Source organism: Myxine glutinosa, chromosome 1 (assembly GCF_964187855.1).
Source record: "Myxine glutinosa chromosome 1, kmMyxGlut1.1, whole genome shotgun sequence".
Taxonomy (NCBI): domain Eukaryota; kingdom Metazoa; phylum Chordata; class Myxini; order Myxiniformes; family Myxinidae; genus Myxine; species Myxine glutinosa.
This window is the reverse complement of record NC_136261.1, coordinates 170,416,190-170,441,743: the sequence shown is the minus strand read 5'-3', so window position 1 is coordinate 170,441,743 and position 25,554 is coordinate 170,416,190. Positions and strand designations below refer to the sequence as shown.

Genomic DNA, 25,554 nt, shown 5'->3' with positions numbered 1-25,554 from the left:
CCGGTTAATGAGCACATCATCACGATCCGAACACAGACTTTGGACCAATTCTTTTACTTCCTCCTTTATCTCTTTCTTATCCTCTCTCCGTCGCTTCTTAATTTCGCTCACCCCTTCTTCCACTTCTTCTAATTTCTGCTTCACCTCCTTCATCTCCTCGTGCGCCCACTTAAGTTCTTCCTCTAACTCCACCTTATTTTTTTCTATGTGCTCCCGCACCTCCCGCTCTTTAACCTCCATCACCTCTACCACCTTGTTCATTTTCCTCGTCAGGTCCTCATGTACCGTCTGACACTCTTTTTTAATTACCCCTACGTCCTTTTTCATCTCCTTCTGTGTCGATTTTAAACCCTCTATTACCGCTGTGTTCTTCTTTACCTGGTCCCCCAACTCCTTTTGTCCCACTGTCAGTTGTTCTACTCCCAGCATCAACTCCTCTATACCACCTTGCAATTTTACAGTCCCCTTTCTCACCTCCTTCTCCATGCGCTCCTTACAGTGCCTCACCTCCTCGCGCACTCCTCCGACCTCCTCACTCACACCTCTTCTGATCTCCTCTCCCATCACTTGCATCTCCTGCCCAGATGCCACCCTCATCTGCTCCATTTCCTCCCTGTGAGCATCCAATTTAGTTTCTACCCCCATTCTGACCCCCTCTATCTGCTGCCCCATTTTTTTAACTTCCCTTTCCGCTTGGTCCCTCATGTCCCTCAATTTGCCTTCCATACTGTTTTCTAACCCCTCTAACCCCTTTTTCACTCCCTCTATCTGATTCTCCTGGGCAGCCATTCTGTTTTCTACCCCCGTTAACCCCTCCTGTATTTCCCCTAATCTATTGTCTAATCCCTCTATTCTACTCCCTAACCCTCCGATCTGGGCCCCCATCCTTTGTTCTAACTGTTGGCTATTGGCCCCCATGTCCTCCCTAAATTTCTCGCTATTGGACCCCATGTCCTCCCTCAATTTCTCGTTATTGGACCCCATCCTTTGTTCTAACCGTTCGCTATTCTGGGCCATAAGGGCCTTCATTTGTATTTAAAAAAGGTTCAAATCCACCAGCGGCGCTGCTACGGTCGCGGGCGCGGTCGCCGTAGCCATCTGCGAGGCGCCATTTTGCGCGCCCGTAACCTCGTGCGCGAGGACGCCATTTTGCGAACCTGCCGCCCTCACTGCTTCGCTCTCCTCTTGTCCCTCAATTTGGTCCTGGATCGACCCTGCCTCACTCTCCGCTACCGGAACCCAGCCGTCTTGATCTGCCATAGCGCGACTTTCAAAATTCGGGTTTTTATTTTAAAACAAAACAAATTTCACAGTTAATAATTTCGAGCGCGTGAAGCGCGCTTCGGGTCCAATCTCACTTCCTGACACCAATTGTTACGGACACGGCTAAAGATGTTGCTTGACCGAGCGGAATGGCCGCCGTGTTCGTACAGTTTACCCGATTACCCCCAACTCACCCGATTCCACTCGAACGTTGGCCAAATCGCGCTACGCTAAATCAATGATTGAAAAGGACACAACGACTGGGATAAATGAAACGACGCAAGGGGTACAGTTCTCAAGACCTCCGGAGGAGGATATAATTAGTGGTGGAGAAAAGGGGTAGATTACAAGGTAGAGTGAGGTAAAAGACACAGAAGAGATAGGCACTTAGATACAATCTTATCTATCCCAGACAGACCACAGACAAACGGAACAAGGCTGACTTACACAGGGATTGATGGCAGGGAAGGACAGGTCGGTTGATAGCACAAGGTGCACCTTGGCTCGGGGACAGGATCAAGCACGGTCCAAAAGATGCAGGGAGGCCTCACAGCGCTCGGAGGGTACGTCTTGCTTGCTCCAAGCTCAGCGCGCATCTGACGTCACCTCCCTCTTCCTGCGCATGCTCAGCGGGGAGTCACACGCCCTCGGCTGGTTGGCTCCGCCCCAGATGGGACCGGTCCGCCGCTTCTATTGGGTGCGGGGGTTACCGGGCTCCGCCCTTGACGAGGAGCTGACAGCGAGCCCCTATGTGGTAACCCCGTCGAGCACATGTTCGATGGCGGCTCGTTGGAAAGGCCTGGTGCCCTCCCAACACCCCCTACCAACCAAGCCGGAGTGAGGACGCGCACTCCCCGCGCCGCCGCCGTTGTTGTTGTTGTTGTTGTTGTTGAACCGTGAGGAAGAGCTGCGGGGAGGTATTGGGAGGTCCTAAACTTCCTAACGGTGCCATACAATCACATTCTGGTGCAACGAAGAGTCAGAATTAATGGAAACGAATCCTTAACTGACATAGACTAAGAATAACTAGCAAGATGTCCTATAGTTGTCTACGTGAGATGCGGTGGACCTGGATGCGACATTTAATGGGGGGAAATAGGGGGAGGTCGGGTCTACAGAGTGTTGTTTACAGAAAATGGGACTAGGGAATGGGGGATTGGGGATAGTTGCGAAGTATTGAGGAAATAGGGGAATATTTACAAGCGGATATGGATGGATGCAAATCCCATATCCGCAACAATATATATATATATATATATATACACACACACCACACACCACACACCACACACCACACACCACATATACATACATACATATATACATATATATATATATATATATATATACATACATATATACATACATATATACATACATATATACATACATATATACATACATATATACATACATATATACATATATACATACATATATACATATATACATACATATATACATATATACATACATATATACATATATACATATATACATACATACATATATACATACATGTGGGAATCCCACGGGCATGGACGTGTGTGACATTTGGACATCTTGATTTAGATGCTTGAAGGAGCTGCGCTCCAACGCGAGTCGAAAGAAGTGACGCGACCAAAGACGGAATTCGTCCGAGTTGCTTTATTGAAACAAAGCTCAGGTATTCTGACCAAAAGCCCGTTTATCGGGCAGCAATAGATATACACATTTATGTCGGGAAGTTTGCCCGGCAAAAGCTATACCGGGCATGCCCGGGTGTCAAGGGCGAGCCTTGGAAAGGCGAGTCTGGACCTGCCCGGGCGTGTTTGGCTGCGGCCTGGCAAGTCGAGGCTGGGCGTGCCCGGGCGCTCTGGATGAGCACTGGAAAGGCGAGAGCGGGCATGCCCGGACGCTCTGGGCGAGCCCTGGAAAGGCGATAGCGGGCATGCCCGGACGCTCTGGGCGAGCCCTGGAAAGGTGATAGCGGGCATGCCCGGACGCTCTGGGCGAGCCCTGGAAAGGCGATAGCGGGCATGCCCGGACGCTCTGGGCGAGCCCTGGAAAGGCGATAGCGGGCATGCCCGGGAAAGACGAGACCGGGCGTGCCCGGGAACAGTGAGTCCGGGCATGCCCGGGAGAGGCGCGTCTGGCCATGTTCTGGCCGGTGCAAGGCGATTGTGTGCATCCAGCGGTAACCGCTACACACGCCCCTCCAGAATCGACCTGCACCGGCAGGGTCAATTTAAGGGGGGTCCGGATGACCCGGCCGAAGCGACCCCTGGAGGGTCGTGGGGAGGGGTCCGTAGTGGTGGTGGGTGGTCGAGCGGGGGGAACTGTGGACGGGGGGCGGCCTCGCCGTGGAGGAAGGGCCAACCGTGGTGGTCGGTCGACGTCCATGTGCGCCGGTTTGAGGCGGTCCACAGAGATCCGGTCCGACCGGCCGCCAACGTCGACGACAAAGAACTTGTCGCCCCGTCGCAGGACCCAGAAGGGCCCGTCGTACGGCGGCCGGAGTGGCCCCCGGTGCGCGTCATGACGCACAAAGACGTACTCCGCTGTGCGAAGCGCCGGGGGGGACGTAGGACTGGGGGCCACCGTGGCGGGACGTTGGCACGGGGGCAAATCGGCGGGCCGCCTCCTGGAGGTCCGAGCGCTGGTGTGCGGCGGACCAGGGACTGGTAGCGTCGGGCACGAACTCGCCCGGGACGCGGAGCGGCTGGCCGTAGACGAGCTCGGCGGCGGACGCCCGGAGGTCCTCCTTGGGGGCCGTGCGGAGGCCCAAAAGGACCCACGGCAGCCGGTCGGTCCAACCGTCGTCCTGAAGGCCGGCCATGAGTGCGGCCTTCATGGAGCGGTGAAACCGCTCGCACAACCCGTTGGCTTGGGGGTGGTAGGCCATGGTGCGGTGCAGCGTGACCCCCAACGAGCGGGCGACTGCGCCCCAAAGTTCGGACGTGAACTGTGGGCCGCGGTCGGACGAGATGTCCGCCGGTGCGCCAAAGCGCGCGACCCAGGTGGCGATGAACGCCTGCGCCACGTCGGCGGTGGTGGTGGAGGTGAGGGGCACGGCCTCCGGCCACCTGGTGGTCCTGTCCACCATGGTGAGCAGGTGGGTGAACCCCCGTGATGGGGGCAGGGGACCCACCAGGTCCACGTGGACGTGGTCGAAACGCCGTGCAGGTACGGTGAAAGGTGCCAGCGGGGCCTGGGTGTGGCGGTGGACCTTGGCCCGCTGGCAGGCCGTGCAGGCGTTGGCCCAGTCGCGGACGTTCCGTCGAAGGCCGTGCCAGACGAAACGCGCCGACACCAGCTTCTGAGAAGCTTTCCGGCCCGGGTGAGAAAGGCCGTGGATGGAGGCGAAGATGCGGCGCTGCCAGGAAACGGGCACGATGGGGCGAGGCTGGCCCTGGGAGACGTCGCAGAGCAGGACGGTGCCCGCGAAGGGGATGTCGGCCAGGCGGAGGCCCGTGTCCGCCGCCCGGAGGGCCTGCACCGAGGTGTCGGTGGTCTGGTCGGCCGCCATGAGCGCGAAGTCCACGCCGAGGTGGACCGCGTTCGCGCTGGCCCGAGAAAGACAGTCGGCCACAGCGTTGTCTTTGCCGGCGACGTGCCGGATGTCCGTGGTGAATTCCGACACGGCGGAGAGGTGGCGCTGCTGGCGGGCCGACCACGGCTCCGTGACTTTGGCCATTGCGTAGACCAACGGCTTGTGGTCGACGAAAGCCGTGAACGGGCGGCCCTCCAGGAGGTGTCGGAAATGGCGAACGGCCAGGAATAGACCGAGCAGCTCGCGGTCGAACGTGCTGTATTTTAACTCGTTCGGCCGGAGCTGCCGGCTGAAAAAAGCGAGTGGCTGCCAAACCCCGTCCACCCATTGTTCATGGACGGCGCCCACCGCGTAGTTGGAGGCGTCCGTAGTGAGGGCGATGGGCGCTTTGAGCACCGGGTGAGCCAGCAGCGTTGCGTCGGCGAGGGCCCGTTTTGCGCTCGCGAAGGCCGCGTCCATGGCCGTGGACCAAACGATGTCATGCTTGGCCGGCTTGCCCCGGAGGGCCTCGTAAAGGGGCCGCATGAGCTGAGCAGCGCGGGGCACGAATCGGTGATAAAAATTCACCATGCCGAGGAACTCTTGTAGGGCCTTGATGGAACGAGGACGCGGGAACGTGGTGATGGCCTCGACCTTGGTCGGCAGCGGCACGGCCCCGGTCTTGGTGATGCGGTGGCCCAAAAAGTCAACGGTCGTCGTGCCGAAGTGGCATTTGGCCGGGTTGACAATTAAGCCGTGCTCGCTGAGGCGACCGAACAGTGTTCGGAGGTGGAGGAGGTGCTCAGCGCGGGACGTGCTGGCGACGAGGATGTCGTCCAGATAGACGAAAAGAAATGGCAGGTTGCGCAGCACGCCGTCCATTAAGCGCTGAAACGCCTGGGCCGCGTTCTTGAGGCCAAACGGCATCCTCAAAAATTCGAACAGGCCGAACGGCGTGAAGACGGCCGTCTTCGGGACGTCGGCCGCCCGGACAGGTACCTGGTGGTTTCCCCTTATCAGGTCAATTTTGGAAAATATGACCCGTCTCGCCAAACGGGCGGAAAAGTCCTGGATGTGCGGGATCGGGTACCTGTCGGGGGTGGTAGCGTCGTTGAGGCGGCGGTAGTCGCCACACGGGCGCCATCCGCCCCCCGGCTTTGGCCTTTGCCACGGCGAGCTTGGCCGGGTCGAGGCGGCGGGCCCTGGCGTAGACCGGCGGGCCCGTAGTGGGTATGTGGTGCTCGATCCCATGCCGCACTGCGACGGCCGAAAACGTCGGCCGTGTGAGGGCCGGGAATTCCGCGAGCAGGCGAGCGAACTCGTTCGCCGTCGGAAGGGCGCACGCCAGTTCGGTCGGCGCGGAGCTGCTCATCGTGCACGCCAGGGAGCTGAAGGTCTCGGCGTTGACAAGGCGACGACGTTTGACGTCGACCAGCAGCCCGTGCGCGCAGAGGAAGTCGGCGCCCAGCAAAGCCATGGGGACGCAGGCGGTCACAAAGGTCCACTGAAAGCGCTGGCTGCCGAAGCAGAGGGTGACGTTGCGCGGGCCGAAAGTGCGTATGGCCGAGCCATTAGCAGCGACCAAAGAGGGGCCGCAAACGGCGTCCCGCCTGTCCTGCTCGGAGGCGGGTATGACGCTCAGTTGGGCGCCGGTGTCACAAAGGAAACGCCGCCCGGACGCTTTGTCCCGAATAAAAAGCAAGTTGCCCGAGTGGCCGGCGCTCATGGCTGGGAATGAACGCCGGCCCGGCCGTTTCCCGACTTGCCGAAAGTGCACGGGGGTCGGCACGTCCGAGCCTTGTGTCCGAACCTGGCGTGGTAATAACACCACGCCTGGTCAGGTGGAGGCCCCGGCCGTCGTGTCGGAAGCGGTCGGTGCGGCGTGGCGGCCGCCAGTTTCACCGGCAGTTCGGCCTCCAACCGCGCAGGGCGCTCGGGCGTCGTGGGCGTCGCCTCGGACGGCGGCAGGCTCCAGGTAGCCGCGCCGATGTGTTGGCCCGCCGAGGAGATCTTATCGGCTTCCCTGGCGAGGGCGCGGGGATCGGTGATCGAGGTGCCAGCCAGGGCGAGGCGTACCGGGTGAGGCAGCTGGCGAAGGAACAACTCGCGGAACAGAAAATCCGGAGAGTGCTCACCGAGCAACGAGAGCATATAGTCCATGCGCTCGGACGGGCGCGTGTCGCCGAGCTCGGGCAGGTCGAGCAGGCGCCGTGCGCGTGCCGCCGGTGAGAGGGCGAAAGCGTCGAGGAGGAGCGTCTTCAGCGCGTCATACTTGTCGGCAGCCGGCGGGTGCTCGAGGAGGCTCAGGGCACGGGCCGCGGTGGCGGAACCGAGCGCTGCCACGACGTGGTGGAAGCGGGTGTCGTCCGCGGTGATGCCTCGCAGGGCGAACTGGGAGTCCGCCTGGGCGAACGAAACAGCCGCGTGAGCCTCCCAGAAGGTAGGCAGTTTAAGAGTCACTGCCGTGTCCATGTCGGTAGGTCACCAGTGAAGGAGCTGCGCTCCAACGCGAGTCGAAAGAAGTGACGCGACCAAAGACGGAATTCGTCCGAGTTGCTTTATTGAAACAAAACAGCTCAGGTATTCTGACAAAAGCCCGTTTATCGGGCAGCAATATATTGTTGCGGACGCGGTTAAGATGTTATTTTGACCGAGCGGTGGTGTATTACCGCGACCGAACAGTTATTTCCCGATTAGAACCCGATTCCACCCAAACGTTGGCCGGATCGCACCGCGGCTGCTCAATGAGGGAAAAGACTAAAACGACGAATGCAAAGAGGAAGACGAAGGCAAAGAAAGGTTTGGAAATACGACTAAATTTATTTACTATTTACACACAAAAGCAAAAAGAAAGCAGTCACGTTTATCTACAACACATAAGACGCAGGTGACACAGTGCAAATACTAGCTTACCTACAGTCTTGATTAACCCAGGACAGAACAAACAAAAGACAGACTCACGCGGGGAATGACAGGAATGGCAGGAGCTGGATGGCTGGAGGTGAACGCTTGGTGGAGCCAACGCGGAGCTTGGTGGAGCCTTGGTGGAGGTGAACGCTTGGTGGAGCCAACGCGGAGCTTGGTGGAGGTGAACGCTTGGTGGAGCCAACGCGGAGCTTGGTGGAGGTGAACGCTTGGTGGAGCCAACGCGGCTGGTGGAGCCTTGGTGGAGGTGAACGCTTGGTGGAGCCAACGCGGCTGGTCGGGGGTTGGTGTGACGGGTTCTCTCTCCTTCCCTCACAAGCTTCAGGACTCTTTCTCTCTCTTCCTTAGTCCCACCCAGTCCAACAACTTCCTCTCTTGCTTAGTCCAACTCAAGGCCTTTCTGTCTTCTGATATCCTCCCTCCTCGACTCTACTCAAAGCGCATCTCTTTTTGGAAACGCCCCGCCGTGGGTTATATAGGCCCCGCCCCTCAACCTTTTCGAACCTCCCCCAAACGTTCTCTCTCCGCCCTCTAAAGCCAACCCCTCGTTCTGGGTTGGTCGGCAAGGGCTGGTTCACTCCTCCCCTCTATGACGAGGTGGGGACCCGCCTTTCTTCCCCAACCCTGCCTCGTGGTCAATGGCGGCAATTGGAGCGGAGGTAGTTTCCAATCGACGAAAAGGGGGAATGGAGGTTTTGGGAATGGGAATGAAGGGAATCTATCTCTTTCACTTGGTGTAATGGAGTACTTCTATTAATGGGAGACACAGCCTTACCCTAAAACACAGAATAAGATATAACTATCGAACAGGGGTATTCTATGATTGGCTGACGTGTATGCTTGTGGACTAATTATGGGACACCCTTTTGACCTTTACACAGCTCCGGAGGCAGGAGGCGCAGAATAACCAATAATAATAATAAAGCACACAATAAAAAAAAACACAATCCTCATATCCGCAACAATATATACACATTTATGTCGGGAAGTTTGCCCGGCAAAAGCTATACCGGGCATGCCCGGGTGTCAAGGGCGAGCCTTGGAAAGGCGAGTCTGGACCTGCCCGGGCGTGTTTGGCTGCGGCCTGGCAAGTCGAGGCTGGGCGTGCCCGGGCGCTCTGGGCGAGCCCTGGAAAGGCGATAGCGGGCATGCCCGGACGCTCTGGGCGAGCCCTGGAAAGGCGATAGCGGGCATGCCCGGACGCTCTGGGCGAGCCCTGGAAAGGCGAGAGCGGGTATGCCCGGGAAAGACGAGACCGGGCATGCCCGGGAGGTTCGGGCGTGCCCGGGAACAGTGAGTCCGGGCATGCCCGGGAGAGGCGCGTCTGGCCGTGTTCTGGCCGGTGCAAGGCGATTGTGTGCATCCAGCGGTAACCGCTACATGCTGAACATTAAATTTTACAAAATGGTTACTGGCAATTCATCAGATCCAGAAATGGTGTAATGAACACAATTTATTTATTTCACATAATATGTGTCCCCTCACTCCTCTCCACCTGACACTCTCCTCTCTCCACCCTCATGCCTCTCCAATCCCACTCCTCTCCAATCCCACTCCTCCTTACACTCCCCTCCAATACTTCTTCACACTCATCTCCAATCCCTCACACTCCTCTCCAATTCCTCACACTCCCCTCCAATCGCTCCTCACGCTCCTCTCCAATCGGCCCTCACTCTCTGCTCCAATCGGTCCTCACTCTCCGCTCCAATCGGCCCTCACTCTCCAACTCCTTGCTCCTCGCTCTCCAACCCCTCCCTCCTCGCTCTCCAACCCCTCGCTCCTCGCTCTCCAACCCCTCGCTCCTCGCTCTCCAACCCCTCGCTCCTCGCTCTCCAACCCCTCGCTCCTCGCTCTCCAACCCCTCGCTCCTCGCTCTCCAACCCCTCGCTCCTCGCTCTCCAACCCCTCGCTCCTCGCTCTCCAACCCCTCGCTCCTCGCTCTCCAACCCCTCGCTCCTCGCTCTCCAACCCCTCGCTCCTCGCTCTCCAATTCCTCGCTCTCCAACCCCTCGCTCCTCGCTCTCCAACCCCTCGCTCCTCGCTCCTCGCTCTCCAACACCTCGCCCCTCACTCTCCAACCCCCGCTCCTCTCCAATTTCTCGCTCTCCAACCCCAAGCTCCTCACTCTCCAACCCCTAGCTCCTCACTCTCCAACCCCTCGCTCCTCGCTCTCCAACCCCTCGCTCCTCACTCTCCAACTCCTCACTCGTCTCCAATTTCTCACTCCTCTCCAACCCTTAGCTCCTCACTCTCCAACCCCTAGCTCCTCACTCTCCAACCCCTAGCTCCTCACTCTCCAACCCCTAGCTCCTCACTCTCCAACCCCTAGCTCCTCACTCTCCAACCCCTAACTCCTCTCCAACCCCTCGCTCCTCTCCAACCCTCCTCATCGTTGTTGCAGCAGCATCCTGTGCGAGTCTGTGATCACGTTCGTCGAGGGTCTCGTTCTCCCGTCTCGTTCTTTTTCTTGCTGCAGTCTCGTGGGGTCACCCGTGGGAATCCCACGGGCATGGACGTGTGTGACATTTCGACATCTTGATTTAGATGCTGCACATTAAATTTTACAAAATGGTTACTGGCAATTCATCAGATCCAGAAATGGTGTAATGAACACAATTTATTTATTTCACATAATATGTGACCCCTCACTCCTCTCCACCTGACACTCTCTTCTCTCCATCCTCACGCCTCTCCAATCCCACTCCTCCTCACACTCCTCTCCAATACCTCCTCACACTCCTCTCCAATACCTCCTCACACTCCTCTCCAATACCTCCTCACACTCCTCTCCAATCCCTCACACTCCTCTCCAATCACTCACTCTCCTCTCCAATCGCTCCTCACTCTCCTCTCCAATCGCTCCTCACTCTCACACACACGGTAGTGGGACACACAGACAGACAGACAGACAGACACACACACACACACACACACACACACTGGAGAGTGGGTGATACACACACACGGAAACTCATGTGGAAACAATTTTTTTTTAAATTTAATGAAATTAAAATAAAGATTTCACGATTTTAGTTCCTGCAGCTATGAAACGCATTTTCTTTGGGTGGTGTATAATCGCTCCGAACGAAACAGGCATTACCTCGTTTCCTTTGCTCGAGTTGTTCTAAAAGTAATTCATGATCGAAGACGTGTTGATTGAGTCTTAAAATGCACATCCAATCATACAGACATACAGAGCATACAGAAGCCGATCGTAGGCCTATGGAGCCCATGACTCTTCATTTTTAAACTTTAATGTATCGATAAGTTTTCGCTTTACGAAGTAAAAATAGATTAAAACCAAACGTTATTAATAAATATTGTATTCCATAGTTAGTTCACATTATTATGTAAATTTTTGAAGTACTGTATTGTTTAATTCCATGGTTGGAAAAGAGTTGACTCGCTTAAAACAAACTCTGTATGTACACCCCAGGGATATGGAAAAATATAATTACACTTCGATTGGATCCCGAACTTCAGTATTCAGTCGCTGTATTTTTATGAAGTGATAATTTAAATAATGAAGTCCTGGGAACGTTCTCTCCTCTCTCCTTCCCCTCTCTCCTTCCCCGTGCCGACATAACAGTCAACAACAACAACAACACGCATTTTAAGGCCATTTTCCCTGCTAGAGTGGGGGTTAGCCTTGCGGTCCCCATGACAATCTTCTCCATCTTGCCCTATTTTCTGCATCTCTCCTTGTTAACCCCCTTGCCCGCATTTGTTCTTCCACCATCTTTAGCCAAGTCTTTCTCGGTCTTCGCCGTCCTCTACTTCCTTCTACATTCATTTCCATCACTCTTCTCAACCAGTCATTTTCATCCTTCCTCAACACATGACCAAACCATCTCAACCTGTTCCTCTTCACAGCATCAATCACAGGCTCTATTCCCATCATTTTTCGCAATTCATCATTTGTCTTCCTCTCTCTCAACGATACTCCGCACATCCATCGAACCATTCGCATTTCCACCCTTTCCAACATTCGTTGCTGCTCTACGTTCATTACCCATGTCTCGCTCCCATAAATCATAACACTTCTCACACATGTAGCATACACCTTTCCCTTCAGCATCAACGACACTCCCCTCCTCGTCAGCACGCCACTCAGTTCCCGAAACCTCTTCCATGCACATCTCACTCTAGCAACCGTTGCCGAGTCTGATCCACCTTCTCCATTCAGCATGTCTCCGAGGTAGCAAAATGTTTTCACACCTTCCAGCTTCACGCCGTCTCCAAGATCCAACTCAACATTTCCTCCATCTGCAGCTCCCTCTGTGCACACCTTACACTTGAATGTGGCTGCCGCACTGGTTAATGACCCTCTCAGACCACCACATTTTTGATGAACCCACTCAGCGCACATTGTACATTGAATGGAGTTCACTCCGACACCCTTCCTACACACAGCACAGGGCCACTTCCCAGTTCTTTCCACCTCACCACATGCTTTAACACTTGCCATCACCTTCGTCTTTCCGATATTCACCTTCAGACCTTTTGTCTCCATACATTCCTTCCACTTGTTCATCTTTTCCTTCAGTCCATCCATACTTTCCGCAATCAACACCAGATCATCTGCATACAACAACTCCCACGGTAAACCCTCCTTTACTTTCTGAGCCAGCACCTCCATCACAGCTACAAATAGTAGTGGACTTAGTACTGACCCCTGATGCACTCCCACCTTCACCTCAAACTCACCACTGTTCCCGTCCTTCGTCCTTACAGCTGTGCGTGCTCTTTTGTACATTGCCATCACTACTCTGATCAACCATTCCTCCACTCCTAACTTCCTCAATGCCCATGTCACAACTTCACATGGAACCCTATCGAATGCTTTCTCCAGATCAACAAGCCCAAGAAACAACTTCTTCCTCTTCTCCATGTACTTCTCCTGCAACTACCTTTCAATAAAAAGCGCGTCTGTCGTTGACGATTGACTATTCTTGGGAAATCTGTAAGTGGCACAGTGATGGCTGAATAATTACCTCCGCCACCAAAGGTGGATGGAGGTTATGTTTTTACCCCTGTCTGTCTGTCTGTTTGTCTGTCTGTTTGTCTATTTGTCTGTCTGTTTGTCTGTCTGTTTGTCTGTGTTTGTCTGTCTGTTTGTCTGTCTGTCCGATTGTTCGTTTGTGAACAGAATGTCTCAAAAATTTGTGGACGGATTCAGGCGAAATTTGGCAGAGATGTAGCGTATGTGACAATGACGAAATGATTAGATTTTGGTGAAGATCCGGATCTGGTTACTATAATTTTAAAAGTGGTTCTTCACCATTGGGAGATGGGGCCAAAAACGACACATAACAGGATATCTCAAAAAGTTATGGATGGATATAGACAAAACTTGTTGGACAGGTTGTGTGTGTGACAAGGAAGGATATTCAATTTTGGTGAAGATCCGGATCTGAATCCAGGTAGTATAATTTTTTAAGTGATTCTTCACCATTGAGTGATATGGCCAACCAGGCGGAGGTATGCTCTCCACTGAGTGCCGTTCTATTTACCCTCGCCTGAGGAGAGGGTATTGCATTTGAGTCCGTTTGTTTGCCTGTTTGTCTGTCAGTGTCTGTCTGTCTGTCTGTCTATCTGTCTGTCTGTCTTTGTCCGCACAAAATAAATATGATTTTCTCTGCAACCGTTGGTCCGATTGACAGGAAATTTTCACCATAGGTGCAACTCCACCTGCAGATTTTTTTTAAACAATAATTAAGAGGTCACTTGGTTGGTGAGGCCAAAGGTCAAAGGTCAACTCAAGGTTAAACTTCCAAAATAATCCATTTTCTTCTTTAAAATCGTCACTTTTCATCCGATTGACTTGAGAATTGAACAGCATTTCCACGTTGAGTCAATGAATTGGGAAACCAACTATTTTTGAGGTCAAACGGTTAACTCGAGGTCAACAACACACAACAACATGCATTTTAAGGCCATTTTCCCTGCTAGAGCGGGGGTTAGCCTTGCGGTCCCCATGACAATCTTCTCCATTTTGCCCTATTTTCTGCATCTCTCCTTGTTAAACCCCCTTGCCCGCATTTCTTCTTCCACCGTCTTTAGCCAAGTCTTTCTCGGTCTTCCCCGTCCTCTACTTCCTTCTACATTCATTTCCATCACTCTTCTCAACCAGTCATTTTCATCCTTCCTCAACACATGACCAAACCATCTCAACCTTTTCCTCTAAAAAGCATCAATCACAGGCTCTATTCCCATCATTTTTCGCAATTCATAATTTGTCTTCCTCTCTCAACGATACTCTGCACATCCATCGAACCATTCGCATTTCCACCCTTTCCAACATTCGTTGCTGCTCTACGTTCATTACCCATGTCTTGCTCCCATAAATCATAACACTTCTCACACATGCAGCATACACCTTTCCCTTCAGCTTCAACGACACTCCCCTCCTCATCAACACGCCACTCAGTTCCCAAAACTTCTTCCATGCACATCTCACTCTAGCAACCGTTGCCGAGTCTGATCCACCTTCTTCAGCATGTCTCCGAGGTAGCAAAATGTTTTCACACCTTCCAGCTTCACGCCGTCTCCAAGATCCAACTCAACATTTCCTCCATCTGCAGCTCCCTCTGTGCACACCTTACATTTGAATGTAGCTGCCACACTGGTTAATGACCCTCTCAGACCACTACATTTTTGATGAACCCACTCAGCGCACATTGTACATTGAATGGAGTTCACTCCGACACCCTTCCTGCACACAGCACAGGGCCACTTCCCAGTTCTTTCCACCTCACCACATGCTTTACTACTTGCCATCACCTTCGTCTTTCCGATATTCACCTTCAGACCTTTTGTCTCCATACATTCCTTCCACTTGTTCATCTTTTCCTTCAGTCCATCCATACTTTCCGCAATCAACACCAGATCATCTGCATACAACAACTCCCATGGTAAACCCTCCTTTACGTTCTGAGCCAGCACCTCCATCACAGCTACAAATAGTAGTGGACTTAGTACCGACCCCTGATGCACTCCCACCTTCACCTCAAACTCACCACTGTTCCCGTCCTTCGTCCTTACAGCTGTGCACACTCTTTTGTACATTGCCATCACTACTCTGATCAACCATTCCTCCACTCCTAACTTCCTCATTGCCCATGTCAATACTTTGCGTGGAACCCTATCGAATGCTTTCTCCAGATCAACAAACCCAAGAAACAACTTCTTCCTCTTCTCCATGTACTTCTCCTGCAACTGCCTCACAATAAAAAGCACGTCTGTCGTTCCTCTTCCTGGCATATATCCAAACTGCATTTCGTCGATCTTCACTTTCTTCCTTACCTTCCTCTCCAACACCCTTTCCAATACCTTCATTCCATGCTCCAATAACTTTATCGCTCGGTACGAGCCACTCTCTAGAGGGTCACCTTTTCCCTTGTATAGAGGGACGAGGGTACTCAGTTCCCAAATCACTGGAATGCGGCCTTCTTTCACCGCCAGATTACAGATCTCTGTCAGTCTTTTCACACCCCAACTTCCTGCTGCCATCAACATTTATCCCATAACTCCCGTCGGCCCTCCCGCTTTTCTACTCTCCATTGCTTTTATCGCTTCCTCAACTTCCTTCTCAGTTATCTTCTCTGCCGGTCCTAAAAGTGGGTTACTCTCTATGTTGCCATCCCATTCATTCTCTGTATTCAACCACATTTCCATACACCTTTTCCATCTTCCTTTAATTCCATCTGGGTCCACAACGATTTGTCCCACCTCATCCTTCAAGTAACTCACCCCCATCACATCACACCTCTCTTTCGCTATCTGCTTTGCAATCCTGAATACCGCTCTCTGACCCTCTTCCGAATCCAAGCGTTCTCTGAACATTTTCCTGCATGCCTCCTGCGCCTTTGCAACCTCTTTCTTTGCAGCCTTCTTGGCTGCCTTATAACTTTCAAGCTCTGCTGTTTCTGCTCACGGCTGCAGGGGCCCCGTCAGCATCACGCCACGGCGGCCCGGTCAGCACCACACCACGTTGGCCCGGTCAGCACCACACTACGTCGGCCTGGTCAGCACCACACCACGTCAGCCCGGTCAGCACCACACCACGTCAGCCCGGTCAGCACCACACCACGTCAGCACCACACCACGTCAGCCCGGTCAGCACCACACCACGGCGGCCCGGTCACCACCACACCACGTCGGCCCGGTCACCACCACACCACGTTTGCCAGGTCAGCACCATGGCGGCCCGATCAACACCACACACTTGGAAAGGACTTCGATGCACGTCGGCCCTGTTGGCCCAGAGCCTGGCGCGAAGTCCAAGGACATCAGCACGTCATCCGAAAACAGCTCCGGTTGGTGCGAACCACTCGGTCAATGGCGCGAACCAGGTCCCGACACGCCCTTGCTCGCTTGGCCCCGATGAAGGCCTCGCTGGGTGTTCTCCAAACAGGGGCAAAATCGCCCAAGCCGTGCTGGATTTCGGCAGCGGAAGCCTTGCTCGCTCGGCCCCGATGAAGGCCTCGTTGGGTGTTCTCCAAACAGGGGCAGAATCGCCCAAGCCGCGCTGGATTTCGGCGGCGGAAAGCAGCCACGAAGCGACGATATTCGGTCGGGCTGTAATGCGAACACCACGGCGGCCCGGTCAGCACCACACCCTTGGAAAGGACTTTGATGCTGTGGAGAGATCGAAGCAAGCCTCCTTGCTCGAGCGGACCGGAAGTGGAAGGTCAACTTGAGGTCAAACTTCTAAAATCATCAATTTTTATCTGAAAAATTGTCACTTTTCATCCTATTGATCCGAGCTCTGATCAAGACCGTCAATTTAAATCTTGATGAAATGGACAATTTGATAGATCAATGGCACCCATTGGGGGGGGGGGGGGGGGGGGCGGTAGTGGGGCTGGATTTTGCAAGTATCGTGATCTGCATGATGTCTTCTTGTTTGTTTGTTTGTTTGTCTGGGTGATATCTCAGCCATCCTTTGAACTCGGAAGCTGAAATTTGGGCACAATACTGAGGACATGTTTTGGCAAAAGCAGTATTTTTTTTTTTTGATGTAATCAATTGATTATTTACTTGATTACTATCGATTAAATAAGTCCTTATTTATTTCCTTTCTCATCTGGACGATATCTCTGGCACTTTTTGAGTTCGGAAGCTGATATTTAGACATGACAATGACCAAGTGATTATTATTATTATTTGTATACAAGATTGAGGCTCGTGTAAGAGCTAACATCAGTCATACAAAAAAACAAAAAAAAAACACACAAAACATACCAAAAAGGGAGCTGGAGACAAGATGGGGAGAGAGAGGGAAGTACACAAGTACAACAGCAGAGAACAGGGACATCTGGAGATCTGTGGGAGGGAGAGGGCTTGGGGGGAGGAGGCAAGGGAAGGGGGTGAGGGGGGGGTGGGGTTGGAGAGGTATAAAACACATGGACACTGCTAGGACTTCCAGGAAAGAAGTCGGTATCTCAAAAAAGTGGATCTGGGGTGAATTAATGGGGGTAGAAAAGATCAAGGTTTTGGATGGGGGAATATAAGAGATGGCGGTGAACAGCTGTTTTAAAGACCTTGGGGGGGCAGTGGGGTGGGATTGAAGAGAGTGAGGGAGTTTGTTCCAGAGGTGGGAGAAAAGAGGAATGAAAGAGTGAAGGTGAGCAGAGTCTTGATTTTGGCAATTTCACCAGAAGAGGGTTGCTGGCAGAGCTTGTGCAACCTGTAGGAATATTTGGGGGACAGCACAGATAGAGCTGGGGGAGCTAGGCCGGATAGGAGTCGGTGGAAGACAGAAAGACCACCAACCTGCCTGCGGTGAGTGAGTGAAAGGCCCTCGGAGTTAGCTTCATCGCGGGAGATTCCAATGATTCTGAAAGCTTTGTTTTCAACAGCGTGAAGTCGAGCTAGGTGTGAAGCAACAGCATCAGCAGAGACGGGAGAGCAGTATTCCATTGAGTTGCGGATGAAAGCCTTGTACGTGGTGAGGAGCTCAGGTGTGCTAAGGAATGACCGCACGACGGAGGATGCCCAGTCGGCGACTGGCTTTGGCGGCCAGCTTGGACATGTGGTTTTCTCAGGAAAGATCATGGCAGATAGTGAGACCCAAAAGCTTGAGTGACGGAACTTCTTGGAGATGATTGTTGAGAAAGTAGATGGGAGGTTTGTCCAGTCGGTCTTTTCGGAGAGACATAGTAAGAGTGTGAGATTTGTCAGGATTGAAAGACATGTTCCATTTGTTTGACCATTTGCCTGTAAAGGGTATTTTTTATTTATTAAATTATCAATGAATCGATTTATTGATTGAGGAATCAATTAATTTTCCTTTTTGATTAATGACTTAATTCAATTTTGATTAATGATGAAACACTGGTGGGTGAGGTATGCTGTTAGCCAATTGATTAAGAAATTATTTTACGATCATTATTGATTGATTTTAATGATAATATTAATCAACCAATTATTGTCCACCTCTCCCTCTCAATACCGTCTCTGTGCTGCATGGCGGTATCACCGGGTGCAGAAGGCAAGAGACCGAAGGCGCCCCGGCAATGTCACGCTGGATGATATTTATTTATTTGGCATGGGGGCGGTGTACTTTGAATGTATCTGTACTTGTTTTATTTAAATTTACTTTCTTTTAAATTCATTCAATGAAAGCCATACTTCTGTTATCAGGGGAGGTCTGCAATCGGAATGTGACACCGTCTAATTGCTCTTTTCATGCGACAGTTTCTTTTTCTAACATGTTAGCTTCAAGCCTTGTATTTGGGTGAAAGTCCGAATTCGGTTTTGCTACATTGCCTCGCGATGGCAACTGTGACTTGTATTTCACTTATCATGGATGGGAGATGTGCTTTTATTTAATAAGACAGAGAGGCATATCTCATAATTTGATTGTTCCAGATACTAGTGCAGGCCTTTTATCCAGCAGGGTTCTCATTGTGCATTTTGTCCAATGACACTAAAGCAATGGCACTCCAAGAGGGTGATTGATTTGCGGTGCCTGTTGGGTGTATGTGTGTCCACATGCTTGTGTACATGATGCATTTGACGTGTATAAATTTTCACCTCCATTAAAGTTGTTAAAAACTACCAATGCTTCTGGCGGTATTCCCTAACTTGAGGCTGCTTTGCCAGTCCTAAATGTAAAGCATATTGGAGCTAATCTTGCCTCGTGTTGGAATTTTCATCTTTGTTGTAGGGTTGTCAGTTCAAGTTGATGATTTTTCAATTTTTATTTTGCAGATTTTAATTACCATGGGCGTTGAATCTGATATGGAGTCAACAGATAGTTGTCCAGACCTTGTCTCGTCAAATTCTGAGGATGAGGTAAGAAAGACAACAATTGTAGATGAGAGTGGAAGTATAAATATTTGCATGAAGTAAGAAGATGTGGATATTGGTTTACTTATTTTTAGTGAAGTGGGAGAAATATACAAGATGGGTGTTGGTGTTGAAATAAAAAAGATAATTATTGATTTTCCTGTTGGTGATTATTGATCAGTTGAAACATTTGAACTCTTCCATTGCCCCCATTGTGTTTGTGTTTGGCATGAGAAAGTCTGTGCTGTGTTGGAGAACATAAACTTTTGTATTTTTGTGTAACAGGTTATAAAAGAAAGTATTGTTACGTTTGTGGGGGGTAGGCAATGGAATACCAAAGGGCCAGGTGGAAGTGTATAGATTACCATGCTTCGTATGTCGTGATGAAGAAGAAGAAACCCCATGCACCATAAGTAGAGATCCGTTAGACCGTATGTCGTGTAAATGTATAATTGTTACCATGACGAGGAGTGGGGTTATGTTAATTAGTTAGGAATTAATGGTAAATCACCTGTATGTAATTTCCTGTTATTTCCCCTCTGTTCCTTATGACACCGCACCACACACATAGCCAAGCCAGCAATCGTGCATTAAGACACTAAATAAAAACCAACCGGAAACAAGGCATTGAACAATACCGCTGGCGCTGCCAGCCGCCACATCACCACATCAAGCAGGCAGGTCCGTAATGCCATGCCCCAAAGAGCAGTGATTGGTCCAGAATTGGTTCAAACAAGGACTGCTAAGATGGAACTATTGGATTGGTGGAGCATGCACGGGCGGCGTCGGATGACGTCGAGAGCCTTGAAGACAAAAAGACTGTGTTCCGACATTTACTTGTCTTCTCTTCCTCTTGAGTCCTGGCTTTGATTACGAGCAGATGTGGACATTTTGGCTCTTGCGTGGGGATTTCATCACGAGCAGTCACATTTTATAGCACTCTTGCGCCAGGGACATTGGAGGTTTCGACGATCGTGAGGAGCGGCGGCCGTGGTTCGTGGACTCTGGTGCGCTTGGTCGTAGCTTCGTGACGGCTGAGGGCCATGCTGAGTGAACTGGAGAGACGTCGGTGCATCGTCCGGGTGCTGTGTGGACCAGACGGCGAGTGGACGGGCGCGGCCTGCTCGCTTTGCGCTCGGCGGCTAGTGGAGCGAACTGTGCACGGAGGCTTGTTTTTTCCCACGCAAGGACGGAGGGCCTGTGACAATCCGAGACGATCAAGGGGACGAGAGCCAAGTACACGCACACAACATTTTGTTCCTTTCATTTAGTTTTCCCCTTGTCTGAATTCGAGTCCATATGGAGGGTCCCTCATTTAGGAATATTTTATCGTGCATTTTCTTGTTTGCTTGCCTTTATTTTTATTAAACATTTTTATTTGTACATTTTAAATCCGTGTCAGTTGAGTTGATTATCGCAGGTTCAAAGACGTCCAGTGGGACCCATGAAGGTAAGCCTCGCTACCCTCCACTACGGTCATCGCGCGTAAAAAGGTCTGCCATTGGATTGAACGCCTTGGAGTTGACGCTCGTTCCACTATCCGTTTCCTTGGTGGATTTTAATCCCATGGAACTGTTATGTATTGAGTATGTATTGTATGATATGTATTGTATTGAGCGACAGTATGTGTTGAGTGAGTGTTTTTTTTTTATTTTGTTTTTTTTACAAGGGTCATGGAAGAGCAGAATGGTGGGAGAGAAGGTTTTCATACTGGCTTTGGGGGTGGGGGCGGGGGGGGGGGGGGGTTGAGGAATGGGCAGATTCAGAACAAGCGATTGGGTAGATCAATCGGAAAAGAGGGAGGGGTAAGCTTTATTCAGACAGGAGGAATGGGTAAAGGGAGAGCTTAGAATAATGGAGTATGACAGAGTGGTGGTGACTTGCTTCACTGAAACTGAGGGCTCATACCTTCAAGGGAAGTATGAGGCTTGACTGCTGCTGATTTCACATAAAAAATAGGATCATAGGGGTGGGGCGATACAGTAAGCCTGGAGCTGGAAAGGTTAGCGAGATTTTGAGAAGAATCCATGTGTTTTGTAGTGCTGAAAGAGTTGAGGGAAGCAAAAATAGTAAGTGAGTCGGCGGTTAATTGAAGCTAACAGTCTGCCTGCATCGAGAGAGCTGCAGGGCTTGTGCTTCAGTCTCACGTGTGTTTACACCATATGTTAAAGGCCAATGCGAATAGACAACCAGAGCTGAGGGGAGGACTGTGTATGTCTGATCAATGTATTGCACCACACATGCAGTACCCTCAATAAGTATTGGAACAGTGAAGTCAAATATGTTATTGTTGCTATATACTCGAGAAATTTGGATTTGAGATCAAAACATGAATATGAGGCAAGAATACTGAAAGTCAGATTTTATTTCTTTGTATGCCTATGTATGTATGTTTTACTATTGTAGAACAATAACACATTTTATGTTCAGTCCCCCCCCATTTTAGGTAAGCATAAGTATTGGAACAGATGACTGACGGGTGTTTCTTGGGACATTGATTGTTCACACATAAAAGAGCTGCGAATGTCTAGTCTTGGTTTTAGCCTTGGCTTTTGCTTTGGGAGTCTGCTTTTGCAGTCAGAAGGCATAAACCAACATGAAGACCAGAGAACTGTCGATGAAAGAAAAACAAGCAATTTGGAAGCTGAAAGAACAGAAGAATTCAAATAGAACCACAGCATAAAAAGTGTGCAGAGCAAATACAACAATTTGGAATATATTGAAGAAGAAAGAAACCACGAGTGTAATTAGCAATAGACAACGTCCAGGTCGGCAAGGAAAACAACTGCAGTTGATAACAGAAAAATCATCAAAGCTGTGAAGAAAAACTCAAACAACTGCCAGTGACATCATTAATAACCTCCAGAGCGCAGAGGTGAAAGTATCACACTGTACTGTTCGCAGAAGACATTGATATCCGGTTCGGAAAATGCGGCTTTCGTGAGGTGGAAACGGAGAGCTCAGATTTTCACCAACACGTGCAGAAAAACCCTGAACCGGAAGCCCAATATTTGCTCCTTGAAGGAGGCCAATTTGCCATACTGTTCGTTTGTTCTAATCTCAAGCATCTCTCTCTCTCTATCTCTCTCTCTATCTCTATCTCTATCTCTATCTCTCTATCTCTCTATCTCTCTATCTCTCTATCTCTATCTCTCTCTCTTCATACACTCAATGTTTGCCTTCCTGAATCACATTGTCCCTGAATGTCCCTGAAAGGAATGGTCACATTGTCCCTTAATGGGCCTCTGGTGGGAGATGTCAATGATAAGAGATTTTGACTCGACAGCATCTCTTAGAGACAGGTGTGAAGTGGAGGAACCAGTATTCCATGTGGCTGTGGACAATGGCTTTTTTGGAAACTGAGAAGTTTCAATTTCACAAGGAAGGATTTAGCCTGATGGAAAATATGCAGTTTATTAATGTTTGGAAGCCATCTTGGAAATGTGATCTACCCAGGAGTGCTGATGGCTGATGGGAAGGTAAAGACGTTTGAGGGACTGAGGTTATTTTCATTTGTTATCACAGAAGTAGATGGGAGGGTCCACTCTGTCATTGGGGTTGTGTACCATTTATCGTCTGTAATATGGATGAGGAATAAAAAAGGACATAAGATGTTACTTTGGGAAACTCTGGCTTTCATTGGGAGGGCAGATGAAAGTATACCCATTGAGAACTACTTGCTGTTTGCACACAAGTCCTATGACCGATCATGGAGATGGTCTTTGAGGACACATGCAGAATGATTGGTGACCTGTGTCAGGCTGAGTATCCATTGCAATGCCAATGAACTGTTTATGGTATTCATTATTTGTTTTTGAGAAGTAAAATTGAATGAACATACACTCAGAACCCGTTAATATGCGATCCATGGGAGCCAGGAAAATCGACCGTGTGCGAAGTGAGACCGTGTATTACCTATCTTCCAGCGCGAGCGTGGTGGCTGCCATCTTGGATTGTGTCGGGTGACGATGAGTGAAACTAGGTCAATTTTTTTGTGCTGAGCTTTTCCTGCCGCATCCAGCTTTTCCTGCATCGTATAGCTCGAGTTTTTTCTTTTTATCTTGCGTGGAGAAGAACAAGATGGTGATTGGATTGGGCCGATTGGATTCGATTGCTCGAAAAAAACGTTTTCAAGTGATGTAAATGATGTAAACGCCGTAGAAACTGAAGGTGATATGATTTGAGTTGAAAAGGATGCCATATTTAAACGGGAAACACTGCCTGAGATGAGTCGGGGAGAGAGACAGGTGTCAATGCGTCTTGACACTGTGCAGTTCCCGGGCCCGGCCAGTGGAGATGAAAGGTTAAATCAGCTTACGTAGATAAACACTCGTGTCAATATCATATTAATAATAACTTGTGAAATGTTAAGTAAACCAGAGGTGTTATGATCGTTATGTTGGTGTTCTGAGAGCGAACTTTTACGCGCGTGATTTAAAAAAAATCAAGATGGCGGCTGCCATGTACAATGTACAACATGCTCGATTCTTGTCATTTTTTGATTTTTTCCTCCTAATTTATCAAAATTTTTGTGTACCAATGGTCGACCGTGTGCTATCCGAAATCGCATATTAATGGATCGCATATTAACGGGTTCCGTGTGTATAAATAATTTTGAAATGGACGAATGGGCTTAAGTGAAATGATCAATGTTGAACTTTTTTTTTTGAAGTTGGAGAGATTTTTAAAATAGTTGGCAAAGATAAAATGATTAAGGTACTGGAAAGACAATGTGGACATTCTTGGCAGGTAATTAACCTAATATATAACCTAATATATTAACCTAATTTATTTTTAATTGCTTTTCATTCCAGTTTTTCAATGAGCCATGGAAAGAACGAAAAGCAAAAGATTATGGTATGACTATTTTTCCTGTTTAATTATTTTCTGAAAGTCATGTGATTTGTGTCGTTTTATTGAGCATTTTGAATATCTGTTTTGACTTATTGATAAACCCAATCTCATTATTCTTAAAATCTGTGAATTTAATTTTTGAATCTTGACAATCTCCATTATTCACACATGCTCCATTCTGAATTTGTTCCAAACTCTGTTTTTCGTCCTTTGTCCCTTGCCCCAATTTTCTTTCTTTCCAATCACGCAATTTCCTGTTTGCATATTTATATTTTGAGTACCGTGATGTTTTCCTCCCTTTCTCTGTGATTTTTTTCCATAGCTGAAGTTTGTGATTGGTTGAGTGCTGTTCATCATCGACTGCTCTTGGAACATACCCAGAAGGGCCTTTTACGCTTGCTTTCCCCTTCACTTTTTGATTCATCGTACCGTCATCCAAAGTTAGACTGTTGGGCAAGGTCACATGGATTGAACTACAGTGCATTGTAAGCTTTCGTCATCATTTGTGTTTTGTCAATTCCTTGACCCAAAAGCCGATTGCTAAATATATTTGAAACTTCTTTTGTGCAGAAGAGATTATAGATGGATATCGGTGGTGGAACTGTTGGAGGAAGCTTATTGGTTGGTCATGTTTCATCTGGTAAGACAGAAAAAGTGACGTACAACATCAAAAATATGTGACACTGATGATTGTAGGGTGAGGAGACTTAATGAGAATGTTAATCTTTGTCAATTGCTTGATCCAACTTTTATATAAACGCATACTGGATGAACACGAACTACCAATCAACTCTTACATTGTTACCTCCTCCACTTTCTTCTTCAGCACTCACGCTTATTTGCAGCTGACTTGCTGAACCTCTATCAAGAATTGGATTCTGTGAGTGTCACATAACAGTACTGCCTGTATACAAGCTTTTCCTCTTGGTTCTCAAGCAACCAGAGTCGTGCTTAATTGTTCCTTTGTTGTTTATCTCCTCGTTTTCCTTCAATTTCCGCCCTCTATATCCACAGCTTGCCAATTCACCCCTGTTTCTGGTGATTGTTCTGCCCATTGGCACCACAACCTAGAGGGATCAAATGGAAAACCCAACCATCTGGGGAGGGGGGGGGGGGGGGGAGGTTAAAAAAAGAGTGTGAAGGAGAATTGATCCTCAGCCACCAGTCAATACCTCATCAGTGGGGTAGTGTGGGCACCTGTGGTACACCTCGTCTGAGTGGGGTTTGAGAGTCCTCACCTTCGGGTAGGCATTCTGTTGAGCAGGGATCTTCGACCACCATTTGGCACCCAGTTCTGGGGAGTGATGGGGGAATCCTCAGCTGCCAGTTGGCATCTTATCTAGAGGGGTGGGGTTACCTCAACAGCCAGTAGCTATGCCGTCTGGAGTGTGGGGGATCGTAGAACACTAATTGGCACTGCTTTTGGGGAGAGTAAGGTGGGATCTCGGCCACCAAGTCAGCACCCTTTAACCCTTTCCAAGAGGAGGAATACTTGGCAGCCAGTCAGCACCTCTCCCGAGGGTGGATCCCTGACATATCGCCCTGGGGTGTATATCTGGCACCCAGCCCCTGGAGGATTCCTGGCTCCCCCATAAGCAACCCGCCTGGCTGGGATCTTCTGGCCCATTGTGTGTAACCCACGTTGAGGAGTGATCCTCTTGTTTCCCTTTTGGCATCCAGCCTGATTTGGATCCCCAGCACTGTCT

The 25,554-nt window shown here is 50.1% G+C and overlaps 1 protein-coding gene across 1 annotated transcript in view; it reads left to right on the top strand.

Annotated features, from left to right (window-relative positions):
- Window positions 1-25,554, top strand: part of LOC137413484 (uncharacterized) — a 174,415-nt gene that overhangs the window by 7,483 nt on the left and 141,378 nt on the right. Inside the window, exons 3-7 of the mRNA XM_078779919.1 lie at window positions 18,917-19,000; window positions 23,809-23,851; window positions 24,171-24,333; window positions 24,419-24,488; window positions 24,675-24,728. Of these exons, the coding sequence (XP_078636045.1) occupies window positions 18,929-19,000; window positions 23,809-23,851; window positions 24,171-24,333; window positions 24,419-24,488; window positions 24,675-24,728 (402 nt within the window). The 5' untranslated portion in view covers window positions 18,917-18,928. The remainder of the gene's footprint in view (window positions 1-18,916; window positions 19,001-23,808; window positions 23,852-24,170; window positions 24,334-24,418; window positions 24,489-24,674; window positions 24,729-25,554) is intronic.